Source organism: Hydra viridissima, unplaced genomic scaffold, assembly GCF_058129835.1.
Source record: "Hydra viridissima isolate aposymbiotic clone 2 unplaced genomic scaffold, HvirCarnegie_v1 scaffold_11, whole genome shotgun sequence".
NCBI lineage: Eukaryota > Metazoa > Cnidaria > Hydrozoa > Anthoathecata > Hydridae > Hydra > Hydra viridissima.
Genome location: NW_028324310.1, coordinates 8,991,452 through 9,004,492, shown reverse-complemented (window position 1 = coordinate 9,004,492; position 13,041 = coordinate 8,991,452). Strand labels below are relative to the sequence as shown.

The following is a 13,041-nucleotide window of genomic DNA, read 5'->3' as shown; positions in this document are numbered from 1 at the left end:
TTTAAAACTGATTTGGTAATAGAAATAGAATACTAAAACTCTGAAAACAACAAAAATTGGTCGAACTTAATTTTTGGAGATGGAACAAAATAATTATAACCTTGCAAATTACTTTTTAATCGCAGATAGTTGATTTAAACGGAAGTACTTATAATTAAAGCGTTTTAACACACGTAAGGAATAATAAACTTCAATTGGGCAGTTAAAATTTAACTACAATGATTTATTGTCCTAAAGTTAGTTGCTATGTCGATATTCACGCTTACTTGGTTTAGAAATGATCCTGCAGAACTTCGTTCAAGAGTTTACCTCCGCTTTAGGAAGTAGGCGAAGAATCTTTCGTCCGGGTAGCATTCCTCATAACAGTTTATTGGAAGGAAAGACCCAAGTTGATCAAGTTGGTTAGGTAATTAAAACATCTTTTTTGTGTTTTCTTTGTTAAAGTTCAAACTTGAAAACTAGAATAATTGTGGTTAACACCAAGGTATAACCTGCAGCAGATAAAGGCTACCTTTGCCTGCTGCAGGTTATTGAGTTCTTATTATGTGAAACAAGCTATGCGCTTGTGCACCAGATATGGTAGATGAAAATGGCTATTTGTAAAAAATTCGCTTTATAGGGTGATACAACCATTATAATTTACGAGAGGTAGCTGTCTAATAGTTCCAAAAATCTGTGAATAGTCCCTAAAAATCGTGAAAGATCTCCTGGATTCCTCATTGGTTGCTATGTCAATTTTTATGCTACAACACTTTAAACTACCACAAATGATTTCAAGAAATGCTACTTATCCATTTAGTTTTAAAGTATTTCAAGAGATTCGTTTTCTTGTCATAGTACTAGAGGAGTTTGAGCAGCTTGTAATGATAATACCAATAATAAAGTTAATGATGATAAACTATAAAAAGTAATCAGTCTAAAAGAAATTAAGTTCCTTCAACCGAACTTTTGCGTCTTTCCGAACTTCATTTTGTAACAGGATCTTCCTGGTATTAACAAAAGAGCCTCCATGAAGAAACAAAGTAAAAACTAAAATCAAAATCCAAGAAACAAAACAATATTAAATAGCCATACAAAGTAGGGTGATCCTGCCGCCCTTATGTGCTCTGATTAAGCCTGACTTTTTTTTGTGGATGAGGTTTATGATAAACAGTAAAAATCTGAAATTTTAAGAAAAATGGACAATAATTAGTGGTAGCAGATTTCAATTGAAATTTCATGATTCTCACAATTTTTCAAAATTTGTTGATAATCAGGAGGAAAAACTTATAATTATCAGTATGAAACTACAAGAATGTAAATTGGAGTTTTAGATTATTCAATGGACCTTATTTTTGACATATTGAAACCCAACACAACTGGACATTGCAAAATAAATCACAGATAAATTATAAAGTCTTGCAACAGCTCTGACGAAAAGAGCTCCACAAGTGGAAATGCACAAAAAAAGAAAGACTTGTCACGAATGACAAATCGGTTGAACAGAGGCTTAATCTCAGAAGATCGTAGTACAAAGGCTACTCTACTTTTTACAATACCACGTTCTTGTTTAAGTTATCTGCATAGGATTTATCTCTGGAAATTTTAGATTTTGATAGTTGTAGCACCTCGTCGGTTTTTCTTCGATTCGGTACATTGAGACACACGAGCCGAAGCTCTATTCTTGTTCGTCTAAGATTATCCAGAGGTAATTATTATTGCTTTCTAGCACGGATTCTGACTCAGAGGCGTTCAGTCATAATCCAACAGATGGTATTTCAAAAGTGAAGAAAAAACAAAAACAATGTGGTAGAAATTATGATTCTTTTATAGAAAAAGAACATCAACGGCTTCAAGAAAATCTTATGACCAGTAAAAGAGCATCAACGGCTTCAAGAAAATCTTATGACCAGTAAAAAAAGCCACTGAATTTAATTGAACACTCTCTTAACAAAGCTACATAGTTAAAAAATGTGTAATTGTTTAATTTTTTTCTGTTATGGCAATATTGAAATTTTTTGCATCTTTCTTGAGGCCCCTATCTTCCATAAATCTTTGATAATTGGTATAAATGATATTATATATACTATAAAGTAAAGCATATATATATATATATATATATATATCTTTTTTCTCTAATTTATACCTCATTCTTTACAGATCTTCTAATTTATTCTAATCAAAAATTTATTATTAAATTTAATTTATTAAACTAATTCTAATCAAAACGAGGCATTTGGCTACCTTATTAATTCATTATCAGAGTATAAAGTTATTGATTTCACTATTGCTAGTGCTGCTCTGAAAGCTTTCAGCAATCACATGTGGTATCTCACTGAGGAGTTAGCTCCACTGTCTCTATTTAATAATAACTTAGAGGACAAGCAGAGGCAAAAGATTGCAAATAAAATACTATCACTAAAAAATTATGTAACATTGAATGATATAACTTCAAAAAGAAAAGGGTCAGGGTTTGGTAAACCTATATTTTCAATGGTTCCTAAAAAGGCTGAGAATGATTTAACTAATTTTATTGCTGAAGACTCCCCAGTATTTTTCATCATATCAAATATAAATAGTAGTTTTCTCAGGGAACCGTTTACAGAATGGTATAAAAATGAAGATTTTTTAGCTTCCGAAAATGTGGTTTCTAGTTTATCTGTTGTAAACGATTCTGCTGAACGTGTAGTAAAGCTTTGTAGTGATTTTACAGGAACTACTAAGAAAGAAAATAAATTCCAGAACATTATACAAGTTGTAGAAAACAACAGAAATATGTTGCCCAATCAAAGAAGAAAGGCACTTAGGACCAATCAGTTTGTACATTAAATTCTGATTGGACTGTTTATTTTTTTCTACTTTTCATTTAATAGAGTTACTCTTTTATGTTGTTACACATTTAAATTTTAACATAATATTAAATTTTTTGCTAATATTTGAGCTTTATTTTATTTTTAAAATTTAATGTTAAAATTTTTGACTTAATAAGCATTTAAATATATTTTAATCCCAATTTATCATAATTACTTTTCAGAATGGGTTCCAAAATATATCAAATTAGTCTACCATTTTGCTATTAGACAGCATTTACCAAAAACAAAGAGACTAACTGAAAAAATGTACCCTACTTTCCTCCCTAAATAACACACCTGATTCTTAAACTGGTTTATTCAACTCTCTTTATACCAAAAAGCTTCTGATTTAAACTTTAAATCTGAATAAAGTAAAAAGATATATTAGAAACCTCCTCCACAAAAAATAGTCTTTTTTACTCGAAAATTTAAAAATTGTGGTGCGGCAGGATCACCCAAATGTAAAGTCATTATCCACGGTAAAGTTAAGGAAATACTATTTAATTTTCAGTGACGCTGAAGAAATCGGATGGATGATAATGATGCCGACAATCACAATGAAAAAGATGTGCCATGGGCTGAATGTTGGAAACGAATTTTCCCAACAAAAAAGAAAGATGGGTTAAGTATATAAATTTATTACATAATCACATATTTGTTCACAAAAAAATTTGCGATTTTAAATTGGATAGATAAACTTTTACTACATTTACATTTCAACTTAATAACTTTTTTTTTTTTAAATTTTTTGGGAAGTCTTTTTTTCTCGAACTTCTTGTTAATCCCATTCTTGAGGCGATTATGTATGTATCATTTCCGAAATTAAAGGATTTCGGTCTAAACTTTATACTGTTATGTTAAGGACTATACTAAGGGTATGCGTTTTCTTCAAACGACCACAAATTTAACGAGAATAGCAAACGAACAATTACGATAAAATCGTTTGAAATGTGTTCGCTAAGTTTTGGCCTGTGATCGCTATCGTTCGAATCGTACGAACAAAAATTTGTTATGTTAGTTATAATTCGAGTTTTAGCAAACCAGCATCGTTAAAGAACTTTAACAAACTTGACAAACTTATTTGAATTTCCAAAGTTTTAGCGAGGTTTAGCAAGCAATAGTGGAATTTTTTTGCGTTTATTCTTGAGAATCTTTCATAACTTGTTTTTATTTTTTTCTCAAACATGATTTCAATAAAACTTTTTCAGAACCACGAGTGTTAATCAGTAATTACTAAGACTCCAAGTACCTTTAATCATGATTGTAGACTTTCTAGAAGTAATTAGTTCTAATTACTAGTAAAACTATTGCTTCCATTATTTAATTATTGCTAACTTTGTTCTAATAACTAGTAAAAACTAGTAATTCGAACAAAGTTAGCAGTTTAATAATTTAAACTGCTATACAATGAGTTCTTACGATTTTTTCCGAATAGAACATTACCTTTTGGATCTTAACTACTTTTAAAAACACGAAAAGTTAAGCTCAACTGGCTCGGCTCTACGCCAATTTTTTTTGAAATTCAAAAACACTTCACGTCGCTGCCATTCAAGTAAATTCTTATGAGAAACTTTCTACTGAATTAAATCTTGATGATACGAAGCTTTCTAATTTAAATTTAAGAATACTAATTTGATTAAAAGTAAATAAGTTTCATTTGAAACATCATATATTCTAGTTAAATAAAATTTAGACCGTCACTGCTCATTAAAGTTCGAAATTATTTGAAATTTTGTTAAAAATCCGTCAAAGCTCGCTCGCGGTAGGAATCGCTGGAAAAATATTTTTGACGTCAAGTGTTCGTTCGCGATCGTTTGGAATGAAATTTCTGAAACGAAAAATATGATCGGAACCGTTCGAAATAAAAAACGTAGCAAACGCAGACCCTTAGACTGTACTATAAATAAAACTGCATTTGCAAAAAACTCTCTTACACATCTCCATAGAACAGTTAGAAATAAAATTTAAACGACATCGAAGCAACGGCAAAGGTTACGATCCATTCTGATAACATGAGGTTTCATATCAATTTAAATTTGGCTAGAGCTCACTTTATCGCGCCTACGCATTCTCTGATATTTGTCTTGCATACCGGTCTAGCTCGATTAAATCAACTAATTGATATAGCCATTTACTAGAAGAGGGGGAAAAATGCCAGCTCGCTTGCTGGATATGAGATGGGTTTGTGTAATAAGAAAACATAAAACTCAGGAATTTCGTATCACAAAACAGTAATTCAATAGCTTTACTTTTGACCTAAATAATTATCGCACAAAAAATATTTCACGAATTCAATACAAAATAAAAACTTAATAAATTTCTTTCCTTTAAACTTTTCGTTTTAATGAAACAGTGCTCAACAACAGCACAGTTTATCCTAAGCTAACTTCAAGATTACATCTATCGATATCCTTCCAATCTGGATATGGAGGTAGAAGATCTGCAAAAAGCAAATCCAAAACTTCTTTTAGCTTGTAGAAAACCAACATATTTCCGCTCTGTGAAAAATGAAGTCCGTCATAGAAATACTGCTCCCAATTCTGAAGATAAAAGAAACAAATAAAAATATGTGATTTCTTAGTGGTTCTTGTAAAATAAATCTTTTCTGCTTGAGTTAATTTGTGTGTATTGGAACATTAGCAACCAACAGCGGATTAAATATTTTTTAAAAGCGTGTATTCGAACTTTAAAAATTCATGACCATGAATTTAGAATCAACTTTGCAGTTTAGAAAAAAACTGAGGAGCGGAATCAAAATAAAAGATAAAAAAATGATCGGCGATGAATGCAAAATAGAAATTAACCATCACATGAGCACAAGAGCAAAAAAAAAAAAAATTTTCTTTTGACTTTTTAAAACAATCGCTTAAAGCTCTATAAATATATTCATTAAAAAATAAAGAATAGTTTTGTTACCTCCAATTGTATAATGCAATCATAAAGATCAACAATATGGATTTGCTGCTCTTTAGCTAACTGTTTACACATCTCGACATATTTTACTACTCTACTATTTGAAAAGCTTCCTGGTTGCTCTAAGAGAAAATAAAATTACAATCTATTTAACATTCATTTAAATTTTAAAACAATTACTTTAAATAATATTAAAAAGCCAAATTTATTTTTTAAAATTTATATGGGTACTTTAATGTGTAACCATCCAGGGCAGAGTTTCCCAACATTTGAATGATTACAAGATCCCATTAAAATATTATAACTCCAAAATTTCAGCCTGCAACTTCCAGCTATTTTCACTGATATCAGTTCGGAGAATCCAGGAATGGATAAGAAATCATTGGTTATTTTATCATCACAAATATCTATGAAGATTTATTTACAAGAAAGATTGATATATGAAAAGCCTTAAGCAAAAAATAATATTTACTGAAAAACAAAGTTATTACATATTATAATTTATATATACGCAGCTTTAGCAATTTATTTAAATTAGAATAAATTTAACATAAATTTTGAATAATGTAACTAGTTTAAATTGATTTAAATTAATAATATATAATAAAGATGATTTCTTAGGTATAAAAAAAAAAATTTGAAAACTTTGTTTTTAACTCAGTAATGACAGAAGGAGAGATTAAAATATGATATTGCTGCAGCCACAAGAAGCTACTATGATTAAAGTTTCTTGTAGTTAAGATAAATTTTATTAAGTAAATTTGAGGAATATGCTTATCTATATTTTGACTAAAGATGTAATATATCATCCATTCCAAAAAACAAAATAACTTTATTGCATGATGTTATTACTCATTTTGGTCAGCAAGTAAAGACAATACCTAAATAAAACTTATAAGTTCTAATGGCCTCAAATACTCTCATGGCCATCAAAAGATATTTGTTGTGTCCTGTTTACCAGATGTTATAAATTTTAATTACAACAATGTGTTATATCATTACAGATTTAAAACATCAATAATATCAATTTCATTTAGCAAAATATAAATGATTCTAATTTTATAAATAATGCTAGCATGTATATAAAAAGATGGATATTACACTGAAAAAATGAGACACATTTAAAAAAGAAAATTAGACTAATATGTTATGGTCTATGCAAATATTTTTCGCTTAGAGTATCATCAAGCAAAATTTTGGAAAAAACGTTATTTCAAAAGACCTGTTCAACTTGGTATATTCTGAATATTTTTAACAGATTCTTGCCCCTTAAATCTTAACAGGTACCAAATTTTAGTTTTTAACATAAACAGAACAGAGGTTTTTAAAATTTTTGCAAAAAAGAAATTGCTTTATTTATCATATGATCAGAAGAAATTTCAACAAAAAACTTGCATTTTACTTGCTGTCAGTGCTTGCTATCATAAAAACACCAACATTCTAAATTTATGAATATTACAACAACAGCTGTTAAATGATAACATGCACACCACCACAAGTAATCTTAATTTAGTCTTAATACCTTCTCTTTAAGTATAAAAAGCTTGTAGACTTTAAAAAAAGGAGCTCTTTAAATCGAGATAAGTTAAATTAACAATGTAAATGAAAAAGCTTTTAAAATCTTAGAAATATTTAAATAATTGGTATTATACTTTGATCACCATCAAATCATTATGGATTTTACCATTCAGCAAATTAGTAAGTTTGTATTGCTAAACTTTGAATATTAAAAAAAGCAACAAACAAAAGAAAAAAAAAGCAGGTTATAAAATTCAAGGCAAAACACCACATAAACACTTAAAACATGACCTACTATATGTTTCCATCATTAAATTATGCCACTTTTCTCCATCAATAGGAGGCGGAGTTAACAATATTATATTTGAAATGCCATCATTTCTCAGGGATTTAATGATAAATTCTAAATTTTCCTTGCTCTTATTAACATCAACTGCCCTTTTATCTAACTCTGGGTCAACTGAGTCATTAGTGCTCAACAGTATTGTAGCAGTGTGAATGCATCTATTAGAATTATCATTTTTTAGAAGCTTTGGTATCATAACACGTATATCTTCTGTAGTATATCCACTAAAACCCCTGTTGATAACATCTAATCTCCTATAAAGTAATTGAAATAATTAATAGCCATAACAACTACAATTTATCTAAGTTTCTTAATAACGTGAGATTAGTAACAATCTTTTTTTATTTAAATCGATTTGACACATTTTATAAGTTAATATAGTAAATCTAAACAAATTTTCTGCTACCTGTTGGTTGTTACAGAACAAGAATTTATAAAAAAGTTTAAGAAATCTAAAAAAGTTTAATGCAGCCTTATCTTCAGCATTAACTCCAACCAAATAAGCGATGTAGTGAATGATGAGATTTTCATCTTTAAATTGAGCTTATAGCTTTTGTATCTTCCAAACATATCAAAAGCATTGCCATTAGATTGGCTACAAGCATCTTCTGTCTATACCAAGTTCTTTATTTACTACACTATTTTTTTGCCATTGAGAATACAACCTCTTCAAAAATGGTTGGTAAAAGGTAAAAAAAGATTTAAAGAACCTTAATTTCCTTAAGATTCTATAAACATTTGTGCTTAGCTAACTATAGTTAAAACTTTTATGAGAAATTCTTAGGCACCAAGTAAATTTTAATTGCTGAAGTCACCAATTTCTTCTAAATCACCTCAACTGCAAAGAAATTTTAAAAACTTAATAACCCTCCTCATAACTTGCTTCAACAATATTTTTCCTTACCCATCTGATGCTTTAAATAAGCATGAATTTTTCCTCATGTGATTGCGCACAGAAATAGCACATAGCTGCTTCCATATGCCCAGGTTAATCTAGCATTGATCACTTTAATTAATTTCTTATTTACTTTGTCATTAAATAATGCCCAATCATATCATTACCTAGTATATTCCTCAGTAAGTTTTGCTGCAAAACCATTATTCAATGATGCTTTCTGAAAAAGAAGGAAAAGACTAAAACCAACTCAAAAAGTATTAATATAAACTCTTTTACAGCAGAATCACACTATTTTGATTCTGCTGTGTTAGTGCTTTAACAATGGGTATCTACATAAAATTTACCAAAACAGATAAATTGTTAATCATAACAGAAAAAATTAATCCCTATAGATCAAGAAATCAAAGATTATTACTTATTTACTATTACTTATTACTCGTTATTACTTAACTACAGGCAAGTGAAGGCCAAAATATTAAAATCTAATCTATGATTAGATTAATAAACTCTAATGAAAAGAAAATGTATACACATACACACACATATGCAATCACTACCTTTCATTTAATTTTTTAAGATTTTTTTTTCTCATCTTTATTGAACTTGGATTTTGCATTGTTAAAGCATTTTGCTTATATTGCACAGTTACACTTTTGATAAATAGAATTAAAAAAAAAAAAAGCCAGCAAAAACCTTTCAAATAAATAAAATTAATGGAATTTGAGGAGTAAAGGGCCAGAACTCTTAGGGTATGAAATCTGACTTGTTTATCACATTTTGACAAACTGATAAAGAATTGAAATTATTGCCTTAATGAGTTTTTCTAGAGTAAATTTTTCATCAGCGGAACCAAATTTTTTTACATTAATTAAAAGTAAGCATTTATGCATAAAGGTTATCTATATAGGTTGACATATTATTAAGGATAGAAATGAATTATAATTACAACATACAGTATTTTTTCCTGGAAAATAAGAAGCACTTTTTTTGTAGTACAATGATTAGAAATAAAAAATATAATTTAAATTACAGATTTTTAAAATTTAATTAAATATCATAATTTCAAAGTCATTCTACAAAATGGATACATGTATGGTAAACCATGCATAAGAAATTTTGATTGTAATTTTAAACATAGACTAACACAAAATGATTGAAACCAAGAAATCAGATTGAAACACAATGATCTATAACCGATAAGCTGTTAATCTGTTATCTTTTTTTTTTTTTTTGAAGAGAAAAACAGCAAATTACAAAGCATAAGTAGAAAGAAGGGCATAAACAAACCCTTAAACCCACTTTTGAGCAAATAATAGCTTTAATTGTCAGCATTTATTTGTCAGCAAGCAAATAAATTCCTAATATGTCAATTACTCATTTGCACCACAAAATATGTTACCAATACTAAATTAGTCACTTTATGAAAATAAATCAGTAATTGCATTATATGATCAAACCAGAAGAGAGGTAATTTTAGTTAAGTTAGAACTAATACATAAACTAGAGAGATTTTGATAGTTTTTGTTAAATGTCTCTTGAATAGATTTAAGAAAAGTTCAACAATGCAAATTTAAGTGCAATTGATAACAAATTTTGATGAATGAATTTTTTTTTTTGATTGATACCTAAGACCTTGCAGATTAATGTTTCATATATCATTTTCCTGAGCCCTAAAGTAAAGGTTGGAATCAAACTTGACAAGATTTTCAAAGTTGTAACAACAATATACATTTTTAACTAAAAAGATATACTTTTGAAAATTATTAATTGAACTGGCAATACAAAAAGTCTTCTTTCGAAAATTATATATGTACCTCTGTGTTAGAATCACCAATCAAATATAATTTTCTTGTAAGACGATTACATGGAGCTGCCATTTTGAGTTTGAGATGTAGCCTTGAAATTGTTTATTTTGTTTATCTTAAATAACTAAGTTATAGCTTAGAATAAAATAATAGCAAGACCAAACATCCAGTCTAATTGTAAGATTAATAAATGTCATGTAAGGTACAATTTACGCAACTTAAGTGAGTTTTTGAGCGTCTTGAAGAAAAATTATGAAAGTTTCCCAAAGAAACAGAACTGCTGGGGTTATCATAATTGGAGACGAGCTACTTAAAGGTCATACTAAAGATGAAAATGCTTCATTTTTGCTCAATAAACTTTGGAGTAATGGAATTAACGTTGAAAAAGTTTCCTTTATTCAAGATAAAGTCAAAGAAATAGCACTAGAAGTTGAGACATTTTCTGAAAAATACGATATCGTTATAACGGCTGGTGGTATTGGCCCGACTCATGATGACTTAACATATGAAGGTGTTGCTTTAGCGCTCAAGGAGCCGTTGGTTTTTAACAAAGATCTTCAAAATATGGTTTCATGTTATTCTTCTCAAAAACAAAGTAGTGGAATTGATTCGGAAAATAAGACGTTTTTGTTACCTAAGTCCGCAAACTTAATAATTGGAGTAGACCCATTAACAGAAAGACCGGCTGAATACCCTCTTGTGTGCGTTAAAAATATTTACATCTTTCCAGGAGTGCCTTCCTACTTACAAAAGTCTTTTTTGTTTAATCAATCCATTTTTAGCAGCGGCATCAAGTTCTTTTTAATTAAAGTTTATTTATCGGCTGACGAAGAAACCATTAAGGATGCTTTAGATAAAATTGATAAACAATATCCCTCTGTTTCTGTAGGTTCTTACCCAGTCTTACATAAAGCGTATGAGGTAAAAGTGACTTTAGAGTCAGAAGAAGCTGAGATTCTTCAACAAGCTTATAAAAATCTGCTTGAAATTCTACCAAACAATCTTGTGTTTTCTGTTAAGGAATGCTTACCAAATGCTCGAAATGAATCAACCGAAATATATCAAACGATTGAACCGAAATATATACAAACGACAAGTAAACGTACGTAACTTTCTGTTTATTATCATCTTATTAATGTTCCTTTTCTATTGTTAGTAATTTTTTTTTAGTTCTTAAAATTTATGCTTTTAATAACATATGAACTTTAGCGAAAGCCACTTTTATAACCGAGTTCAAAGGTTATCTTAAGAAGGAAAACACTTCACCCTTGGCGTCTGCAATCAAATGCGCATGGGCTGTTATAAAGCAGACTTTTGATATGTACGGTCTTAATCAAATTTGTCTTGGATTTAACGGGGGAAAAGATTGTACAGCAGTTCTCCACTTGCTATTAGTTTTTATTCAGTCAATTTTTCCGAAGGAAAACCAAAATCTTTTCGGGCTTTATTTCAAAGATCCCAATCAGTTTCTAGAAGCTCAGTCGTTCATCGAGGAATGCGAACTGATGTATAACTTTAAAATGATTATCATTGATAACGGCGGTATTAAAGTTGGATTAAATTCGCTCAAAGAATCCCACCCTGATTTAAAAGCTATAGTAATGGGAACCAGGCGTCATGATCCTTATTCGTCTCACTTGAAAGCATTAACTATGACAGATGATGGCTGGCCAGAGTACATGCGTGTTTTTCCAATATTAGACTGGAGCTATGGTGAAGTGTGGCAGTTCTTAAGAACCTTCAATATCCCATACTGCAGACTGTATGACGAAGGGTATTCATCCCTCGGTTCAAATGAAAACACAGTGAGAAATCCAGCTTTGTTGATATCGAGCGGACAGTACTTACCAGCTTATAACTTAGATAACGAAGCTTACGAAAGGTTAGGGAGAAAGTAATATTGCTTGGAGATAGGGATGAAATTTTGAAAAAAAAAAACAAAAATGGTCAACAAAAAGATATCTCTGCTGAAGCAGCTATTCGTAAAAATGGTGTGGTAATATAACATTTTAAGAACTAAGAACTAACATAAACAATTATTAACATTAGGTTTTTTAATTTTTTTTTTTTACCTTGCATATCAAGCGCCTGATAGCAAGGTATTTTAGATTTAAAAACCATTTTACCTAACCCAGTATATCCTTCTTCCTACCATAAAGATTTTAGCAGGTTCATCAAAACTTGCTAGCGAATCTTTTACAGCACTCTAATCTTCCCTCAGCATCATTCTGTTAATACGTAATTTCTTAAGATCTGTTTTTGATTATCTTTCTTTCTCTGTTAAAGAAGTTTTAAGAGATATCACAAAACAGACATGATGGTCGGAGTAAGAAAGACTCAGTTTGTCTTGTTTTCGAGGCCTGATTATAATTGATGTTTTTACTCCCAATGTAAATCAACCACTACTAAAAGTATTCGTTATTTACGTAGTAATTAAGTTTTAGCGTGATTATTGATAACTTTTTTATTTTTTGATAAATGGTTTAATTATGTGTAGTTTTCTTTGGTAAACTATTTTTAAATGATAAGTTTTGTCAAGTCACAAAAAAAGATCTTTTTGCTAAAACAAAATGATGCTGAAATGTCAATGATTTCGAACAGAGATTTTAAATATTGTTTAAAACAACGTAAATGCGATCCTATTAAATGATATTTTAATAAAAGACATTTTAAATATCTTTTGTTCTGCTTATTGAAACTTAAGTCACCGTGGTATCAACTTTGAAAGTT

General features: G+C 29.5%; 2 protein-coding genes across 3 annotated transcripts; one reads left to right on the top strand and one right to left on the bottom strand.

Annotated features, from left to right (window-relative positions):
* Positions 1–4,487: 4,487 nt before the first annotated feature.
* On the bottom strand, positions 4,488–10,535 carry LOC145191196 (isoamyl acetate-hydrolyzing esterase 1 homolog). Of its 2 annotated transcripts, XR_016444906.1 has the most exons (6): positions 10,321–10,446; positions 8,671–8,723; positions 7,558–7,862; positions 5,976–6,151; positions 5,748–5,866; positions 4,488–5,371 (listed from the first exon to the last, which is right to left on the bottom strand). XR_016444906.1 is itself a non-coding variant. In XM_090066514.1 (5 exons), the coding sequence occupies exons 1-5, from the start codon at positions 10,381–10,383 to the stop codon at positions 5,204–5,206; spliced, it is 708 nt and encodes a 235-aa protein (XP_089922640.1). In that variant the 5' UTR covers positions 10,384–10,535; the 3' UTR covers positions 4,488–5,203. The 2 variants fall into 2 exon arrangements, 1 of the variants encoding a protein (XP_089922640.1); XM_090066514.1 differs by lacking the exon at positions 5,976–6,151 and having other exon boundaries at positions 10,321–10,535.
* Positions 10,536–10,563: 28 nt separating this feature from the next.
* LOC145191195 (bifunctional FAD diphosphatase/FAD synthase-like) lies at positions 10,564–12,801 on the top strand. Its single transcript, XM_080068211.2, has 2 exons — positions 10,564–11,413; positions 11,521–12,801. The coding sequence occupies exons 1-2, from the start codon at positions 10,564–10,566 to the stop codon at positions 12,207–12,209; spliced, it is 1,539 nt and encodes a 512-aa protein (XP_079924337.2). The 3' UTR covers positions 12,210–12,801.
* Positions 12,802–13,041: the final 240 nt, after the last annotated feature.